Source organism: Lonchura striata, chromosome Z, assembly GCF_050655825.1.
Source record: "Lonchura striata isolate lonStrDom1 chromosome Z, ASM5065582v1, whole genome shotgun sequence".
NCBI lineage: Eukaryota > Metazoa > Chordata > Aves > Passeriformes > Estrildidae > Lonchura > Lonchura striata.
The window spans coordinates 79,138,400-79,159,663 of NC_140740.1; the positions used below are offsets into that span (position 1 = coordinate 79,138,400).

Consider the following 21,264-nt stretch of genomic DNA (forward strand, 5'->3'; position numbering starts at 1 on the left):
GCACTGCTCTGACTAAGCAATGTCATCTATTTTCCTCAATCTAGTCTCAGGAAGAGAGAACAACTTGTGTTAAAACTTTCCAAAGTCATCTTATGCTGTGGTGGATGCTTCTGAAATAATTCACTTTCAACATTAAGTTCTGTAAAAATTGCTAGAAGCTTAGCACAGTATGTCACAAGATAAAAAACGGTGACACTTTCTGGTCAGTCTACATGTAGTCATATCTCTGAAGGAAACCAAAAGACTCTTCCAATTTTTGAAGCATTCTGCTTTGTCACTGACAAATAATTAAACTGTATGTTCAAAATGAAAAGATAGCTTTAAAAAATCACTAACTTTACCTATCTGCATTCTGAGATTTTCTTACCATAAGTTAGACACTCTACCATCACCAGAGGTCTAATTCAAAATGTAGAAAAATCCTGAGGTCTTCCATTTTAAGTATCCATTATCCGAACAAGGGATCTCTTTTTCCTTCTTTTACTTTTTTGTTAGCTGGATGAGAGCAGAAGCAACTGGACAGTTAACTCTGCTCTGAGAACACACCCTTAAGACCTGCTACGTGTCACTGGGCACTGTGTGTGAAATTAATTTTCAGGCAACATTTGTGTGAATCAGTCTTCAAGAACAATCCCGCTGAGACCATACGGATGAAATGCAAGCCACTGGCACACTATGGTGGCTGGCCACACACTGGCATTTTATTGATGATTCTCTACTTTGACAAGTTGTAAATAGGGCTGCTCAGAAGCTGTGTCAAGATCCCACAAATCACACAGACAGCACAGCTGTCTGTAACTAACCACAGTTGCATAAAATCATTGTTCTGGAACAGTGCCTCCTGAGCCAGGCATCTCAGAGCCATTTGGGCCATGATGATACGAGCAGGCTGAGGGAAGGGTAAGTGCAGATAACAAGCAGGTTCCTAACCAAGGAGGCCAGCAAATTAGAGATGCACTAGAGGCAGAGCAGCAAAGATGGGGGAGCCCCTCCAACCTGTACAGGAAAAAAAAATGCCCTGGAAGTCATCACAGGATCTGAGTATTCCATGCCAGTCAGCACTGCAGCAGAGCTCCTGGTGGGACACAGCATTCCTGTGCTTGCCAGGTCACACAGCAGTGTTTCCCATGCAGTAAGTAGCCTGTCACAGTTATCTGTGGGCTCATGAGGAAAAGAGAATTAGGCTACTTGGTTACAGGAGTCACAAAACTACTGGCAAATTTTAGCAAAGGAGGCTGCCCCTCAAGAGGCATAAAGCCACTCCCCTGGGCTGGTGTACCCATCAAACCCAAGACCAGGCACCTGGCACCTCAAAAGTGCAAAATCATTCTTTGACTGGCCTCATGTGGCAAATGTAACTAATTGCAACAAGTACCATGACGCCCCCCACCACTACAGGACTGATGTAATTCTGCCACAGCTTTCTCAGCTAACAGATGCTAACAGGCCAGCTCCTTTATGGGAGCTTCTCACTTACCTTGGGGCTGGTTACCTAAAGTTGTCCTTTATAGAGGAAAGGAGTTGCCTACTTGCAGCTACCAGGAGCTAAGAATAAAACTAATGAAAATTATTTCAATCTCTCTGAAGAGCTTATGCTTCCATAGAAGCAGGACAGGACAGCTACAGAAAACTGGAGCTCCCTTGCTCCCTCCACCCTTCATCAGCTGAGGGAGTCTTTGTGCAGCTAAGAAATGGAGCAGGATTACCCCAATTCTCTCCTGGGCATACATGCAGGAAAACACTGAGGGCCTGGTCCGTATCCCAGATAACAGAGATGCCAAGCAGGCTAGCCACACCTCCTTCCTTTAGCAAGAATGCTGCAGTGGCTAAGCTGCACTTTTGACCAATACTGCACAACAGTGGTCAAAGTGTGAACTTGATTAGGAATCAGGTCCCTAAGGCTCCCTGCAATGTCCAGAAATCATGTGCTAGGTTTTCTGCTAGGCATCAGGGAAAGAATTAGAGATGTGATGGCACATCAGAGATATGAGGTGGTGCTTATGATAAGATGTGAATAAGCTGTAAAGAAGATTAAAGGTATCTAGAGAAAATGAGTAGAGTCAGAAACCTCCTCTATCAGTGAGGAGTCAGTGCTTACAGTTCCTTCTGGGTCCACCAAAAGAAGATGCTTGGCTTGTCCTTTGTGCATGCCTGTCAGCACATAGGAACCAGGATTTGTGGTACTTTTCCTCACAAGGAAATCTCCACATTTCTTTAATAGCTGTTCTGCTTCTTTCCTGCTCATTTCTCCTTGATACCATGGCTCTGTACTCAGGTCTTCAGCTTCAGTCCGCACAGCTACTCTGGATAAAGGAGGACTGGTGCATCCCATGGAGCTGGATTTCTTCAGCATAGCCTCAGATGTTTGATTCTTGAGAGCATCTTCAAATGGTTCTTGTTAGGAAAATAGAAACAAGAGCAGGATCATTCAGAGGTAAATCATGTAGCCAAATGGTGATTTTCTGGTCATTTTAAACTAAATTTATTTTTCATTACAACTACTTCTCTTTATGAAAAAAATAAGGGAAGATACACTAACAGACTTACTGATTTATATAATATATTAAGACTGAGGAGTATAATGTGTTTAAAATGTATGTTATGCACAGAACAATACTGATTAAAATCAGGCTGAACCTGGGCAGGATCTTTTGAAAGGTACTGGTTTATTTCAGTAGTGGCTATTGTCAACAGCTGTATTTATATGATCTGGTACCAGGCAAATCTTTTCTTCAGTCTTTCTAGGTATGTCAGACAGTTTAATTTCAAATAAATTGCATAATAGGGGTACCTAATGTCATTATACTCATATCTGGTCTCTGTTCAAACAACTTATTCATTTAAAAATTATCCATTACTGAGTCTCCAGCCCAAGGCTATGTCTAGTAAGGAACATTCACCCTCACCACTCAGCCTACTCCCTACCCTTTGTCTAGGAAGAGAACTTCATAAAACAGACACAGGTTTACACATTTAACACCATTTGCCTAGTTAAAATCAGCATTGGAGAAGCACGTTTTAAACCTCAGCTAAGTCCTGAGCTCAGTGCAGTTGTAGAGTTGAGTGGAAAGAAGCGTCATAATGAATCCCAACAGCCTTACAGAAATAGCAATGAGGGTGCACAGGGTGCCTCCTTACATGCTGTACTGACCTCTTGGAAGCTATTTCCTCCAGCAAGACCTTCATCTGGCCCACCAGCACATATCAAAAAGAAATAATGTTCTGTGCCCCTAGGCTTACAAAAGCACATCTGGAGAGCAGCACAGTGAAGCAATACACCAACTCTAAACAGATTGTTCTGATGCAAGGAGTACAAAGAGTACAAATCCCTGTTTGCATGAGGCCACAGAGAGGCTAATTTAGGTCAAAGAAATAGGAAATATGTTGTGCCGTCACCATTTTTTGATATCTCAGCCAGCTATTAAAAATAGCTTATAAATGTCTTCACTATACCACAGTCTGCACAAAGTCCGACATATGTTTATCTCAACAGACCACTATCTTAGGGCTAATTGGCACATTTTCTAATACTACTTTTCTCTGATGTTCCAAAGGCTGATAACAGTTAACATCCCTGATTCCAAAGAGCAGATTTTTCTCCTTTCAGATCTATATTCATAGATAGATACTCTCTCAACTTTCTTCCCTCCTTTCTTTCTTTCAATTGAACATCTCACTAAGCTGTGGAAATAGAGCCATATCTCAGCAAAAACATGCCAAGAAAATGTTTTTTTTTTCCTATACCAAGATAACAGAAATGTAGATATTTTATTTTATAAATAATTTTTTAAGCACCAATTGCTTTGTCTCACTTCCTTTTAATTATGTGAATTGGATTAAATAAAGCATGGATAAGCAATTTATTTGAGGTAAAAAGAGTAAAAAACCCCAAGAAAACTTTCGGTGCATCAAATGCTTTCACCATTTCTTCACTTTATGTATCTTCGCAAGGCCGAAAACAATGTGTATTAGTAGCACCAATACCAAACTATGGCTCATGCTTAAGCTGTGGTTTTGCAGCTATGGTGATGATTCTGATCTAGGAAAAGCTGCTTTGAAGCTGGAAGAAATAGGACAGTAGGCCTACCCAGAGTAAGAGGCAAATCAGAACTTTAATTTCCATGCTAGATTCCTTGTAGCACAAAGATTTTCATATATGCATTGGCGTCCTCATAACATACTCACAGGACAGGCTGAAGACAATTCTCCACCCATCCACACCTTCACCCTCCTTTACCTTCCTGTATGGCAAGTTTCCTGATTAATTTTTCTTCTGACATAATTACCCGTGATGTTAAGGATAACATGGACTCCAACTAACCTTAACAGAGATGTTATACAGACTAGATCCAAGTCTTCAGCAACTCTTATTTTAGTTCAGTCTAATATGAAACCAAACTGGATATTAAAATTCCCCATAATTACACCAGGAACACTAAATTAAGAAAACTGAAAAATTATTTTATTGTTTTTTTTAAATACAGAACTAATGCATCAACATATTTGGTTACTTATTAGAAGGAAAGTGAATAGGAAGGGAACTCACTCATGTCAAACAGATCCTTTCCTGGGCTGCCTGCTTCAGCATCCTCTGCTGTTCCACTGAAGGTACTTTCTGCATCTGCCTGAAGTACCAATAGATCTTCTCTATTTATATGCTGGGTGTTTACATATATTGGCAGCTCTCCTGTTGGTGCTGTTTCTGATTTATCTTCTAACATACTACAGATATCTAGAGATCCTAGAAAAGTCAAGACATTTTTTGTGTAATTGACAGAACAGTGTTGACTAATTATCATCACACAACATCACTATAGGTTAAAATTTCCTGGCTTGGGAGATTTAAATCAATAGTTGTTGGATCTAGTAGAAAAAGTGTTAATTAATGGATTCAGAACTGTGTTTCAATGAGGGTATGGTGGGGCTATTTCCCAGGAGGAAAGGAAATCTTTGTAAATAAAGATTGTAAATTTCAAAAATTATATTCTGTTGGGGAGTCATGAGAGGAGGAAAAGGTTTTAAATCCTCAAATGTGTACAGATTAACAATAGAAAATATATTCTGGTATTTGAACAAAAGTGTCCCTAGAGACACAGTAAAGTTATCACATAAAGCTGGATGGGGGTGAAATTTTTATATTATTTTTTGTTTTGAAATTACTTGAATTCAAAGACAACAAAAGGAATATTATACACTATTTTCTATTTGTTGAGTAGAGAACATTGCTTCACATTTCAAATTAAACTTCCCACTTTAAGCTTTTCATTTGAAAATTCTATTTTGCATACCCTAGTGGGTCACATTTTCAGAATAGATCATGCACCAGACCCTTAAATATAATAGGATTTTAAGATACAGAAAGTTAGAAAGCTGAAAGTCTGGGTAGTTCTATTTATTAGCTGCTCTGCAGAAGAAAATATTTCATGGATGTGTGTATTTAATAATTTATCTAGAGGTAATTATCAAATGCTTTTCACTGGTATTAACACTAAAACTCAGACAAAGGGAACTTATCAACCCAGTTCCATTCACTGCCTTAAGACTTTGAGGTACCAGACTTTCACATGCTTTGCCCTTCAAGATCACCTGCAGTATTACAGCTAAAAGTAGCAAAACTCACCTTGTTTAACATGCTCATGATGCCATTCTTCACTGAATTTTTCTCCTAAGTGATGGCTCTGATAATAAATTTGCTCTCCTCCCATTCCTGATGCAGACTAGAATGAACACATGTGCAATGAATTTTCAAATTTCCTTTAAGATGCTCAGACACATTACAAGTGACTCTGTCAATTTCCTTGGATGTATTTTGTGTACTCTCACTCTTCCTTTCCAATTCATCATAATTTGTATAGATCCCAAATACATTTGTTAAGAGTAAGATATTACCAGTGACCTTCAGGTGTTCTTCCCTGGTTTCTGCTTTTAGTGACCCCCAGGACACCAAATGATGCATCATTTCTTTATTTTGTACTCACATAGCGAGTCTTGACAACCTGTTACTGGGAAAAATGTTCCACAGAAACACACATGGGACCAGAAGACAGCTCCAGAACTCTTCACACCATAAGCTGAAAGATTCACTGTGGTAGCAGGGGATGCACTTGGGCACTGAGGAAGGATGTTGGCTAGAGACAGGACTCTTCTGGATTTAAGCAAAGTTGTGCTGGATCTGAAAACACTTTTTAGGAGGCTACACTGATACTGCAGTCAAATTTTCAACAGGAGTGCTGGTAAAAATATTCAAGCTGACCTAAGTTCAACATGAGGTGGAAAACCTACCCAGGAACCTGGCTGAATACTGATCACTCCCAGGTCATTAATATAATGAACTGTTGGTAATGGCTGCACTAGATTGTTTAAATGATTCTGCATTAAATCATTCCCAGCTAATGTGCTCTATTTGATACTCTCTGAAGCAGACATGGTTTCTGCAAATGTAGTAGCCCCCAGTGGATTTTTGTCCCTTGAACCCAGTTAATCTTTTAATACCATGAGGATTTCACCTCCTTTAATTTGTTTTGAACCTGCCTAATGTGTTGCCCCCTCAATCTGTAATGGCCATTCAGATGGAAACTGCCCACACAGGAAGGGCTTGGATTATAGACAGTCCCAAGGTATCCACCATAAAACATATGTCTTTAAAAAATTTTGGATAAAATAACAGGAGAGTAGAAATGAAATTATACTGACCTGAGGTGTGTCTGCAACAGTGGGAAGCCTTGTTTTGAGCCTGGCATCAAGGAATCCGCCAGGGGGAGGTATTTTATTTGGGATGTTGTTGTAATAGGGATGTTCTGGTGCCTCGTTATCTTCCTCCGTCCATGGGTCCTCAAAACTCTGCATCCTATAAGGAAGAGAGTGCTCTCTTTTGCCTCTCGCTTGTAATGCACTTACAGACAGGTTAAGACTGCCTGTCAGGGGATCACTACTGCATAGACACTTCAGCTAACACTGTAAGTCAGGAAGCAATGATGGATCATGTGGCAAATTTTCTCTGTTTGGACAAACTGACATAAACCTCCTTTGCAATGGACCAAATTCTTTATATTGAGAAGAGTATGTTTGAATTTGGCTTTAAAGACCATTATAAACTGCACTAACAAACTTTATCTAACCTTAAAATAGCACTTTAATGTTATGACTTGATTGATTTGACAAGTCTCTAAATCTTTGTCTTTAGTAATGACTGCTCTGTCACCAATGTAATTCTGCAAGAACCTCACAAATTCACATCAAGAGATGTGAATATAGCATGCTTCCAGATTAGGATAGTAGTACCATATATTCCCTATACACCTGTTTTTGCTCTGATATAAGAAATTACAGGGGGTTAAAGTTCACTAGGGTTTCTAGTAATGTTAGTAAGCACATAGCAATCCATGTCTCTAAAGAAAACAGAATGCTATATCCCAGCCTTTTGAAATATACAAGGAGAGTTTGTATCCTCCAAATATCAGTGCAGTCAAACCTCCCTGCAATACATCACATTCCTAGAAACATCACCCTAATATAAGAAATACTGAAATATCATTAGTCCTTTTGGAATCCCAGCAGTCTGACCTACTCCATCTAAGCTGACGCAACTGCTACGACAGTAATGAGGAAATGCCACTAATAACAACCATTCTTGGCCATCCATCTCTGCCTACTAACTACAACACAAAGCACATGAACATTTAACATCATTTTAAAATCCATATTTAGCCTATCTTTGACTGCTTCTTTCATATTCATTAGGTTTCGATAATACAGCAGAGATCCTTTTTAAGTATTCAAAGTCCTGTCTGTGCCCAGCAACATTGTCCTAATTTTATCAAGTAAATTGAAAGCTATTGCACTTACCTATCAGATAAAGTAGGTGTCTTAGAGGGGCATTGCATGTACTGCTTAAATCGAAGCTCGAATGCTTGCCCTATGGTGCTGATGACATCCTGGGCCAGGCCATCACAGCATTCCAGTATATGACAAGCTAAATGAAAAAGATTGGCACGTGCAAATCATTGTTTATGTCATGGTGGGATGCAATGACCTATGACAAAACACCTACATGTCAAGCTTAGTTGCTCTATTAGTGATGTGCTCATTTCAGTAAAACCCAGTTCTGATACAGTGAGTTTCAGGCAATCACAAGTTTTTAAAGGTTATATAAAATTGGACTGATGTGTAACTGCTATAGACAAGGTCACCAATTGTGCCACTATTTTAACGAGTTCATGAACAGAAAAAACCTCATAAAATTTCACTTATTATTACCTGAATGAAATATATTATGTAAGAGTTCTAAGCTTTAAATTGAAATTACAAAAATATTAATAAATGGTAATAACAACAAAAGGTTTGTTTTTCTCAGTTTAATTACTTTACTGTTATGTCTAATCACCCCAAGTTCACAAGCTTCTCTCTTTCCCCAGTTACAGTCTGAGGGAGGAGCAGTGTCCACAGATACTTCCTAGATAATGAGCCCTGATCTTATTCCAGGAATATGGAGGTTGGTACCTTTTCCTGCTTGTTTGCATGGAGACACTCCCAGCAAACTGTGGGGCTGCTGAGGAGTGCAGAGCCCACAACCTGATTAGCTCCAGCTCTTCCCCATGTGCAATTTCTCTACACCCAGTGTGGCAATAAAGGGGGAGAGCAGCAAAACAAGATCTCCTCCTATAAAGACTGAGAAGCCTTTATCAGCTGTCTAAGCAGACAGATCTCTCCTGGTTTTAAATCAGAGAATGGCTTGGAGGTCTCATCATATGTGAAAACACAAAAAGGTGAACTTGTGAAGAGCTTACTCAACATTGCAGCAGCACAGATGGGTGCTAAGAGGTGGAAGCTAAAGATCTCAATGAACAGCATTTCAGTGATATACAGAGAAGCCCAGGTGAGTTAATTTTCCACACTCAGAGCTGGACAAGCATATTGTATACTGGCTATAGTCTGGATTTCAAATTAGTTCTTTTCCAGGTCCTGCCACAGAAAAGTGGGTTCTGGGTTAAAGTTACTGATTTCTCACCCCTGATTGTTTTAATAGCCTGAATATAAACTCTTCAGCTGAAAAACTATATTTTAGTACACACCCAGTGTCCAAATCACTGGAACCAAGTGTATTGGATGCCAGTGTACTACAAATAAGGGTTGATCGTGACATTTAGTTTAAGTAATACAGGGAGACTACATAGGCTCAGTTTATGGATTATGACTTTAGTTTATGGTTTATGCCCTTTTCAGAGGCTGAAATATTGGATAGACTTCTGAAGAGGCCAAAATAAAGGGTCAAAATAAAGAAACCTGAACATGTGCTAGTATGGAATATCTGATGTTTCTCTGCAGCAGCAGCAACAGCACCTCATTCAGCCTGAGAGGGCACCAGTCACAGTGCCAAACAGATACAGTGGTGTTCTCTTCTCACCTTAGAGCATCTGCTGTGCCAACCAGCAAGCTGAACTTCTTTGTCCAGGGAAAATGCCCCTAGTTACACATTGAAAGGGGATTCAGCAGACAAAAACAGGACCTCCATGTGTCCAAAGATGGATGCAGACATCCCTGACTAGCAGTGAGGTGTTGTTTTTGGGTTTTTTTATGCCCTCTGCAACACTGCTATTGGCATTGAACAACCTGCCCCCATAGAAGGTTAACATTTATCTCTGAAAACGTGGACCAAAAGTAGTTAGGCCAAACAAAGCTAAAATGTTTGTACTCTATAACTAGAGTGCAAATTTAAGGAGGCAATATCGCTCACTGCTAAACCTTTCTGAAGCTGAAATGAAGCATGAGTCATTAAGTAGTTTCAGTAGGTGACATAATGAGTAACCTGTTTCCTTGGATACGTGAATGGACTTTCAGCAGGTAGGAGATATGCTTCTTATAAAAGGATGAGAAGGTTTGGCTCACACAGAGATGATTTCTTGTGAATGTTACAGCAGAAAATAGACAGCCTTGAGCTTGCTAGATCCAGAATGCAAAGCACGAAGACAGCTTTTCCATCCTTGTGAAGAAATGAGTCTAATATGCAAGCTATACTACAGCATTGGTGGTAGGGTAGCATCAGTAACAGCAGCAGTGACATTTTTGCTAGATACAGATGTAAAGACAAATTCCCTTTTAAAGTAATTTGCAGACAACACAAAGAATGACAGAATGGCATGTGTTGGTGAAAGATGGCAATTCAGGTCCCTTGGTAAATTAGACCCTTTTAAAGAATGTGTTTTAATACACGTGACATACAAAGTCACTGATCTGCAAATCACTGATGTATACAGATGAGTGGGGGGAAGCACCCATGGGAAAGCCATAATGCTGAAGGTTTAAAGATCACAGCATGAAAGAATTTCGCATGAGGTAACAGTGCTTCACTGCAGCAAAAAGAGCTTAGAAGGAACCACCTTTTGAAGAGGACAAAATGAAGGAAAAATAGGAAGGTGCATTCTCTGCTATAGTGGCAGTCCCTGTTATGCAGGTATCATATAGCTTTTTGAAAGGAAAATTAAGAAAGAAGGTACAGAAATTATCTGAAGAATGAAGGATTTGCACTGCAGTTGGAATGCTACAATCAGTCAATCATTGGATAAAGAAAACAAAGAAATTACTTGACCTGAATACACCAAAGGAAGGCAACAATATCAGGTGCTCAGATGACTTCTCAGTCTAGGATAGCCTAACTCAACAAGGAACAGCCACAGGAAGATAAGGATGTAAGATAGAAGGAACATAGTACAGCAAGAACATAGTGCAGAGGGAACACAACAGAAGACAGAGCACAGGGCTCCTCTGAAGCCTACAGAGCAAATATCTGGGCTACAGTGCTAGTCCCTATGCTGACTGAGGTCTCTCAGAACAACTAAATCAGTCTTGGGTTTAGCAGAAGTGCACTGCTAAAGCAGGTGGGCTGGAAAGCAGCTCTGCACCATGCATTCCACAGCCTGACACTGGAGCCTCTACAACAGGGGACACATGATGTTATAATGGAAAAAGCATTGCAAAGAATGCGACTATTCCATACCTCCCGTTCCCTTTAAGTTTTCTAGGTATTTCACTTATGTTCAGCATATTAGTATGCTTAGTGCAGGTATTACTTACGAGGTAACACCCTCAAGTCTGGACATCTCTGCACATGGACACAGCAGATTCTTCAGGTATCATTAAACATTACTACATATGGAAGCTACTGGGTCTATTGTGCCAGTGGCAAAGTGGGCAGCTGAGGGTTTGCAGGATTGGCATTTTAGAGTTAAGTGAACTCTCCTAAAATCCTGTTGAAAGTACTTAATGTCATTTTTGGGGAGGAGAATCTGTTCTTCTCTCTCTATGACCTATGAATTGTAAATAGATTCTCTGGTACATTACAAGATACTTTGTATGTTGCATTAAGACTTAGTGAATACAATTGACAAGCAGGTCCCTGTCCCTGACCGATTGCTACTAAAGCAATATAACCTTGAATAAAACTCTACTGAGAGAGAGAATTACAGCAAGCTGGCTGCAAAGCTAGTTATTCGATAAAGAATCTGATTCTGCCAGGAAGACTTAGGCATGTACTGGGAAGACCTAACAGATACAGCTGCCTCATCAGATGACTGAATCAGAAGACTGCCTAGCTCTTGCACAGTGACTGGGGGTAGGGAACTCTTGGCTGTTGCCTAGAAGCTCACACAGCCACCTAAGGCAAGTGTTTGATTTCAGAGATGAAGGGAATCAAAGTGATATTTGGGTATGAACTAGTGGGAAGACCTGTTTATTCCAAGAGAAAGAAACTGCTGCTTCTTATTGCTACGCAATCTTTCCATGGCTCTGTCAAAGGCCATCCTTTGATTGGGATATATGCTACATTTGTGTTTTTCAGGAGGGAGGTGAGGCATGGGGGTGGAATCTGACCTAAACCATGAATAACTAGTGTTCCTCAAAGGAAAAACAAACTTAAAATAGATATAACTTACCTCTACGATTAACAGGATCCTTAGCTACATATGCAATATAGTCTGAAGTATCCTGTCAAAAAATTAAGATACCTACAGTGAATGAAAAACATATTTGCACTGATTACAGCAAAAGATCAGTCCACAGTATGTACAGTCTGGTGGGCAGAGCCACAAATGACATATTCTTCTTTACAGATGCATATTACTTAAGCCCCATATAAAAGTTTATGGGTTTTGGTACTCATTACATCACTTTTCTTTTTACAGAATGTGATCTAATCCAGCAGAATTTTAAAATCTCTTCTATCAGTTAAACAAACTCAGTAGGATTTGGCCCAGGCCTCATTTAGGAGGGAATAGAATGACAAGTCCTTATCTTCAAACTACCCAGAGATTTTTGGTTCATAACATGAATAATCATCTGGTTCTGTGGCAGAAAGAGTGGGAGTAACAGCACTGCTCTTCAGAAATACTGAGCAATGGCATTTATTCATGTGTGACAAGCAGGTGTTTACTTTACTGACTGCAGTGCCATATGGCACAGAGGTGCTCAGCCACTGCTTGGCTCTGACAAGCAGTGTCCCTGCACAGCCTCCCCCAGCCCTTAGGCTGCTCCCTGCCACGCCTTTTGCCACATGCCTGGTGAATTTTCTGGCAAGAGCACACAGATATCTTCTTGTGGGAGCTTATTCTTCCTCAGCTGCCACCCCAATGCTCCTGTGCACAAATGGTGCAGACTTCTATTATTATGCAGATGAAACAGAAACTCCTGGATTTCTGGGAAACACTTAGGCCTGCTGATAAATCTGAAAAATGCCATATTGCCTTGATGTAATCAGGAAGCCCTGGTTAGATCTGGTATTTCCTGACATTCCTGGCTAGTCAGGTATGCTAAACCCAAGGGATATACAGGATACATCACAGCTGGCTGTGTAAATCTACCCAAAGCCTTTTCAGGTGACTGATCCAAGATCGCTGCCAATTATGCCAAGGTCTAATGTCCTAATAAACATCAGTCTTCAGTTAAAAGATAGACTTCTTTAGCGTGGCTTTTTGTAGTGCAAGCACACACCACCAGCAGCCACCCAAAACAAATCACTGTACTGAATGTCTACACAATTTCCTTCCTGAGGAGAGAGCAAGGGACATGATGAAGCACAGTCATGGGTTCTGGTGACAGATGTGTAACCATGTCACTTAATGCATCCTTGGAAGGCACTCAGACACAGCAGCAGCGAGGCTGGTCTGTTAAAAAAGCATAGCCCTACCATTTTGTTTCCAATTTCTTACACATCCTGTGGCACAGTGTCTGGGCAGTGACCACAGTGGAAATAAGGATGCATATCAGCAAGTAAGGGGAAAACAAAGGTAACTCTGTCTATAATAGCAAATAACACAGAGCCCTTGTCTCACTGTACTAGTTTCTCACAGCATGCTCTGAAAATCTCTGAGGGACCAGCACATGCTTGGCATCAATCCCAAGAGACCACTACAAGGGAAGAAAGTGAATGTGTGGGTGCAAATTGCACTGTGTTATTTATTTCAGGGCCAGAAAGACTAGAAAATGGGCCACAGATCAATTTATTTACTACTTCAGGCATAGCTAATGGATACATTTATGCCTGAGTAGATCATAGATCTATCTCATAGCCAGTGTGGGTGTGACAGTCTGAAAACACCTACTCCTTATTTAATTTAAAGCTCTAAGATTCAAGCTGACTAAGACAAACCATTAAGGACCTAAGGTGGGCACGTTTCAGTTGTGGCTAAGTTAGAAGACCCTCATCCAAAAACTATACAGGACTTGGCTGATGCAGCAAAGTGATCCTTGACATTCAAGGACTGAAAACAAGTATGAATGAGATATAATTTTAAACCTACAGACATTGCATTGTAGTGTTAAAATTTGGAGATATTGCTGAAACTGAAAGAATACTGCCTTCAGGGACCTCTGAGAGACCTGCCTTATTAGACCTGATTTATTAGACTTTTTGACATCCTCCACTCCAAAATTTCAGCAGATATCTACAAAAAACATATGTCTTCTCTGGCAGCCTGGAAAGAGCCACCTGAAATTACTGTGGAGCAAAATTGTTTAGAGTATCATAGGAGTGGCTGAAGAGAACTAAAGCAGATTGAGAACACAGCCCTAGTAGTGAAATAAAAATGGTTCTGAAATGGCACGTAAAAGAATTTGGTATAGAGATTTTTAAGCTCCCATATTCTGACACAGCCAGAAACTGACTCATTGCAAAGGGGACTATTGCAAAAGTATATATTCAAACCTTTCTCCGGGACTGTGGAACACTTCTCAAGGGGTTATATTTTGAATAATATAATTAAGGGTAAGAGAGTGGGAGGAAGGTTGTAAACCTAACTGCTATGACAAATGGGAGACAGATATCCAGAGCAGAAATATTGAGGTGATAAAGAAGTGAGAGTAGTCTCACCTCCTAATAAACCAAACCCTAAAATAACTTCAAAATAAGGGAATCACTTCCTGAAGAAACATGGGCACATATCTAGCTTCTAGGTCACTATGGCCTTTCTCCAACCTGTTTAAAAGTTATCTAAGGAGATAAATTTATGGTCTGTAAGCCAGCTGTGGTTGGGAGATGCAGTTCAGTGATGGAATTCCACTACCAAGTAGAAATCATTAAGGGCTGATGAAAGTTATATCTAAATGACTCTCTGATGAGTAAATAAATCTATGAGCTGTGAGCTAAATCACATCCTTGCATTTTGTCATCTTCTACATGCACCCAGGACAAAGGAACTAGCTGCTTTTTGCTTTTGAGTTAAAATTGTTTCTTACTAGGCCAGAGATAGCTTGTAGATAAACATTAGATACTCATACCCACTTTCTTCCTCCCAACACCGGAATTAATCCATGCAGTGGTCTTATTGGGAACACAGATTCATAGTTTCACTGTACCTTGTAGACTCCCTTGCACCATGCAATTTTATTTCTCTGGTAGCTCACTGACTCAGTAGTGAGATTTTATCTCTCTAAAACATTTGGATGAGCTTGTTTACTCCAAATCCAGAACTCTACTGCTGTTCCTCTCCTCTTTCCTGGTAAATCATTTCATCAGTGGGCAGTGTGAAATGGTGTTTCCAGGATCTAGCATTTGGGATGGCAGATGGGCAGCAAAGAATCTTCTTATGGAGGCAGGGAACTGTGCTAATCACTCCTCTGCCCACTTCAGGAATTGTTCATTTACAGCATGCATTGCAATCTGTTGTGTTTTCAAGCTGCTGTTGATCCATTTCTTATTCCCCAAATTATTGTGATATTGCGTCCTTTTCCTTTCTGCAATTGTACTGAGCTCAGCAAAGCTATACTAAGACTAGAATTTGTCTTTATGTTTTCTGACAAAAACATAATGAGCAGAGAAAGCACCAACCATCTTCACCTTAACAGAGTTGAACTGAGAGAATTATCTCATAAAGCAGGCTAGAAATTGCCTTACTTGTAGTACATGACTGATATAGGACAGATAATCACATGGTAGAGAAAAAGGTGTTTATTCAATTAATCTAAGTTTAAAAGCTTTCAAATCTCTAAGAGGTGAGCACTCTCACTAATTTATAAATTTCCCCTTGCTTCCTGAGTGGCAAATACTTTTGAAGTCCATTTACTAATATACCTTTCGATAAACAGGTTATAAAAATAACTAGGAATATGCCCTTTGATCTAAATGAAAAAAAAATTTGTAGGTGTATCTAAAAGCTTTGCAAAACAGGAAAGAAAGATCTGTGGTTTTCCTGAAAGATTGTCTTCAAGCTGCATGACTGTAGCAAATATACCTGCAGGCAGAATTTAGCACAGTCTTCTCAATTCAGACTTACAGTTGAGGAGGAAAAAAAAAAAAAGAAAAGCATACATAACTATAAATACTATAAATATAGCTGCAACATATTCTATTACTGTAAAAAGTGCAAGATAAATAATAGGATAAAAATCCATACAACGCCCATATAACTATTGTACATTTCTCTGAAAAACAAAGCCCTGTTTATCAGTTACTGTATGAATGCTTACAGTCCCTTAATACTTTTTGTTACAGTCATTCACAGGGGAGGATCCATGAATGCCTGTCAGACATTCAAAGTGAGCTTGATGGCAACAATCAAGAAAAATTAATGAAAGAAGAAACAGGACCCGTAGTGGTTGTATTTTTCTTTCAGTGAGATATGCCTTAAATTTTGTCACACAGCCCTCGTAAAGCAGTATCTGTGTGGGAGAAGACTTTACAGAAATGCTTACCGGGTCACCTCCAGATGCAAAGGAGATAGATTGCATATGGTGATTTGCTATGATCTGTATGGATCAGAAAGAATAAGTGTGAGTCAGATGGGTTCCTTACAGTTTGCAATTCTGATTTCTGGTTTTTGCTTTATGCTGGTGAAAATCCAAAATCAAGATCAAAATTACCTACAAGGATTTCAAAGAGTAGCATGATAATATAAACAAACTTAAGGAATAAATGAGTATTCTGGTGTTCTTTAAAATGTACTCAGATCTCTAGTAAATCATACAGACCTGTCAGAGAGTGTCTTTGGAGAAATTTTAATCTGCTAAAACTTACTTTCTTTATTACAGATAATGATGAATGAAACAAAAGGTCCTATTCATCAAACTATTTTTCTGCTGAAGCCGCTCTGGTGAAATCAATGAAACCATGCCAACCCCTACAGCAGGTAAGATTCCTAACATTGCATCCAACACCTATTGTGTCATTGTATGCTTCAAACATCAACATGTTTACAATATGCAAACAGAATTTTGAATCTAGCTGCAGTGTAGCATTGTGGACAAATTCACAGGCACACTCCAGGGCATTTGAAATTCAAATTGCTTATGTACGATTTGAACTAATATGATATTTCTCTGGGAAAAGACAATTTGTCCTGAACCTCTAATAAAAGCAGAACATGTCTACTATTCTGAGAATCAACTTACAAAATCTTTTAATAATGAAATCATGTAACAACCAAGAAAGAAAAGGTCATTTGAAAAAAATTTTCTCTTGATATTTGAGTCACAGAAGCCATGCCAAGGAATTCATCTGGGCCATTGTTAAGTGCCTCAGAGCACCAGACAATAGGAATTAGGATCTTGATTCTTCACTTTGGAGAGGGAACCACATAAGAAAAACCATTCTGGAAAAAAAAATGGGCTAGAAAAATATTATCTGTGCTGTTTCCCCTAATCTGCTTCTTAAAGACCTGAACTATCAACTACCTTAATCAGAAAGAAAAAAGTGTGATAGAAGTTTCTCTGGGTCTTGCTGCTTCACTAAGTCAGCAAGAGGTGACTAATATTTGTAATGATTCTTTTATATAAAGAGCGCTTAATTTTCAATAGCCCTACTTGTCCCACAACAGCCTCCAAAGATGTGGTTAGTTTTTAAGTGTGCACTTGTAAATTAGTGTTCTGCTACTCAGCAGTGAGGATTTCTTTTTCTTTTCTCCCTTATAGAATATATAGTACATATATACATTCTATATACACATATAGAATGTAGATTATCCTAACAACAGAACTGAAGTAGTGAAGTTCTGTTATGCAATTTCATACTATCACTATCTTGACTTCTGCAAATAACCTAATAATTTATTTCAGCATGTAAAAGAAAAATTATTTCATATTGTCACTAAACTATTTTTTTTCCAATTTTTAAGGAAGTTGAAAGGTGTTTAGGTCAGGGTTCTTTTTAATTCCACAGCTAATTTAGTTTGAAGCAGGGGTATTCCCCACCTCACCTCTACCCATATCAAAATACTGAAAAAAGATACAACAAACTATTAATGCCTTGCATTGCTTGAAATAAAACAATTCACTAATGTCAGCATACATTTAAGAAACCTTTTAATCTACACCAACCTTCATTTTAAAGAAATAGGCAAAACAAAGTCATGCTCCACTCATCCCTGGTAAATATGTTCACAGAACTGCTGTGCAGGGGTGCATGCAGTTGCTTTCCTTTTTCCACAAGGGCCAACAACCCTGGCTTGTCTTTTCTTCTTTCCAGATCTGCTGGGAAAAGGACGCTACTACAGAAGTTTGCAGCCATCCTCCTGTGTGGGGCCACAAAGGGCAAAGCTGCTAGGCTATGCTTATCTGCAAATCAAATCCTTGGCATGAACAAGAAACAGGGGAGGCTGCAGCCAGACTAGGGATCTCTGAGAAACCAGACATTTCCCAGGCCTGCAGCACCCAGAGGTGTCTACTTCAAAAAGAATGATATAAGAGTAAGATGAACAGTTTTGTCAATTCAGAGAAAACATGTAGAGGATGACTCTTTGAAACAAAAGACTTTAACTTCATTTCTGCCCTGCCATTGGCTGCTCACAGGCAAGCTGACTTTCAGGGTTTGGCACTTCCTTAGTAGAGCTAATTAACATTGAGTTCTTATGCTTCTGATGGGGAGTAAGTGTCCTCATGAAAAGCACTGCTCTGTATATTCCATAATAAGGCTGCAGGCTACTGCAGCCAGTCATGGTCCTGCTCCCCCAGTCTCAGTGCTCACTGCAGAGGATTGTAATGCTTTCTAAATAAACATACAAATGAAGATATATGTATAAAAACATAGTAACAAACAGCAAGCTTTTTAATAAACAATTGTATATATGTTTTTTCTTATTTTTAACCCCGAGGCCCCAAAGGACAGTAGGAATTTTACTTTTTTTCTCTCTGTATCTGGGCAGAAAGTTGCATGCCCTAATGCAATATGTGGTTCACAGCAAATAGCACAGCACTGACTACACATCTCTGTCTGCTTCCTTTTTATATACACCCTGAGAAAAGATTTTTCTCATCTCATACATCATTCACAAACCACTGCAGTGATTCCCCAAAGTCTGTCTGTATCTTCAGTGCAGTAAAGAAGAAATGAGCTACTTTAAAAAGGCTGCCTTGTCTCTCTAAAAGACTGGCCTTTCACCACACTGCAAAATCCCTGAGGCTGTATTTTTGGCAGCACCTTAGTAACAGTTTGCCCTTAAATAATCTAAATGGGAAGAAAACAACAAAATTGGGGGTGCACATTCAGTATTTTAGTTGTTGCTCCAAGCACACCCCTTTTATGACTCTGAAAGTTTGTCATTTTATTCAATAAGAACTCCCACAACCAGATAATGGTATTTCACATCACAGGTCTTTTAAGAGCAAAACCAATCTGCCTGAAACATGACAAGAAGAAAATAATTTATTAAAGTTGTGTTGAATAGTGAAATAAACTGACTTCCACTGTGATTATATTTTGGGTTCATTCATTTTATGACATTATTGAGGAATAATAACTTTGAGCAATTGAGTATTTTGCAGACAGCAAATAATTGTGCAGCAGGCTGTTCATCAAAAGCCTCACAAGTTAATACAGAAGTTACACTCACCTGTTTTGTATCAGGATTCATTAGATTTAAGCTGCTGGTGGAGATATTCAACATTATGCTCATTCCTGCAAACTGAAGATTGCTCTTTCCCAAGATGCTAGAAAGGACTTTGCTTGGTGGCTGTGAGGAGGGGGGAAAAAGCAGATTTTTGTTCTCTGATTTATTTTTTTTTTTTTGAATGACCTTCATTGTATGCAGGGTTAGTGGTGATCTTAAAGGCTTCTAAGAAGTTTATGACTTTTCAAAGATCATTTAATTGCAACAGCTGTTTTCCTCTGGAAATTATTTCTCATTTATACTACTACTACTACAACTACTACTACTGCTGCTATTAATAATAATAATTATAACCATAGCCAAGAAATTCTTCATCTACTCTTGACCAAAAAAATAAATAGGGGCTTTGTGAGACAGCACCAGTGTCACTTCACCCAGGGACCAAGTAAGGTAACGAAGATGAACGCCTTCAGTCCATATCTTAAAATGATGATGTGCTTGTTCTATAAAAATAGCTTCAACTCTTTAAATTTTCTATTTGCTCTACATCTACTGACTGTTCTACCCCTTGCCACATGGAAAGTGGGACTCCAGTAATACCGATGGAATGCTTACAAAATGGGATAGAGTATTATGGACTAGATGATCTCTAAAGGTCCCTTCCAACACCAACCATTCTATGACTTTTCTTGTAGAGTTGAGGGTAGGTAAAAGCCAGATATAGACAAATAAAACCTCTTTATGCTGGGGTAAAAGATGCATCTAAAGATCATCAGATAATAAGTCTAAGAATGTAATACAGGGGATGTAACAGTATTGATAACTTTTATAGGCATTTCACCAGCTCTTAGGAGGTATTGCAGCAATAGAAGTTATGCTGTCAAAGCAAAATTCACAATCTTTACACCTTTGACCTCATGGGGAACCACATAGCTGCATGAGAGCAGCTGCATTCAAGCAACCACAGCCTGTGAAAAATAAGGCTGCCCAGCAGTAACAGACCAAGCCCTTTAACTTGCTCTGCTTGCACTGGTGAATAGTTATGCTAGTTATTAGGATATAAACAATAACTGCAGACAGTGCTCTTCTGCCATCATATTTGCACTTGTCCCAAGCTGCCTGCAAGCTTGGATGGTTTTGTTCCTAGCAGGAATGGACACACTTGAGCTTCTGTAGCCCTGCAAGTTTACATACATTCAATTTTATCTTCTTTCCCTTCTGTTATGCTGATTAAAAATACACTACTTACATACTGTTCCTATGGAACATGTGCTGCACTATTCAAACCCTTTCATGTTACAGAGCTAGTACTTCATTAACTTCTCTTTTGAACAAACTCTTTGGAATATTCTTGTATCCCCTCTTTCCTTAATCCTTCATGGTTCCCTTTATGATTCATGCCTAAGGATCACCTATCCACAGTGCAGGTAAAGTGAGAAAATTTCGCTTCAGGAAGTACCTGTCACCTAAACCAAATTAATATGCCACTAGTGGCAGAAACATTATGAATGTACAGAGCAGCAAAAGACACGTCTTTGACATTTATCTGAAATTCTGTTGCTCTTTTCAATAACTTATAAGTCACATTACTTTTAAAACCTGTAATATAGCAAGATGTCTCACTAGGTGCTTGGAACTCTGTTTAACTTTTTCAGCTACATTTTGTGTCATTTTGCTTTCTAAGAAGAAAGATACTTTTGTCTTAACTTTCAAATTTAAAATGAAAAGCCAGAGAACCAAGAAATGCCAATGAGATAAATTTGGTGGAGGTGAAACCATAGCTTTAATTTCTGAGACAATTTCCAATTACATTGTGACACGTGTTTTCACATATGACTGATTTTACCAGTATGTGGTTCTCCATTGCCAACAAGTGGCTTTTCATTGTGTTCCTTCTGCTGAGATTCTGCCTAGATGGTGGAGCAGCTGGGGAAGCAGGCAGAACTTTTGCTTCACC

At 39.1% G+C, this 21,264-nt stretch overlaps 1 protein-coding gene across 12 annotated transcripts in view; it reads right to left on the reverse strand.

The window, feature by feature from the left end:
* Positions 1 to 21,264, reverse strand: part of SHC3 (SHC adaptor protein 3) — a 65,741-nt gene that overhangs the window by 6,832 nt on the left and 37,645 nt on the right. For 10 of the 12 annotated variants that reach the window (XM_085567434.1, XM_085567433.1, XM_085567432.1 and 7 more), the window contains 8 exons: positions 19,311 to 19,430; positions 16,180 to 16,233; positions 11,928 to 11,979; positions 7,846 to 7,972; positions 6,694 to 6,847; positions 5,621 to 5,717; positions 4,547 to 4,741; positions 2,099 to 2,394 (listed from right to left, as the gene is read on the reverse strand). In XM_085567434.1, the coding sequence (XP_085423560.1) occupies positions 2,099 to 2,394; positions 4,547 to 4,741; positions 5,621 to 5,717; positions 6,694 to 6,847; positions 7,846 to 7,972; positions 11,928 to 11,979; positions 16,180 to 16,233; positions 19,311 to 19,430 (1,095 nt within the window). The remainder of the gene's footprint in view (positions 1 to 2,098; positions 2,395 to 4,546; positions 4,742 to 5,620; positions 5,718 to 6,693; positions 6,848 to 7,845; positions 7,973 to 11,927; positions 11,980 to 16,179; positions 16,234 to 19,310; positions 19,431 to 21,264) is intronic. The other 2 variants (XM_085567430.1, XM_021530424.4) reach the window with 1 other exon arrangement.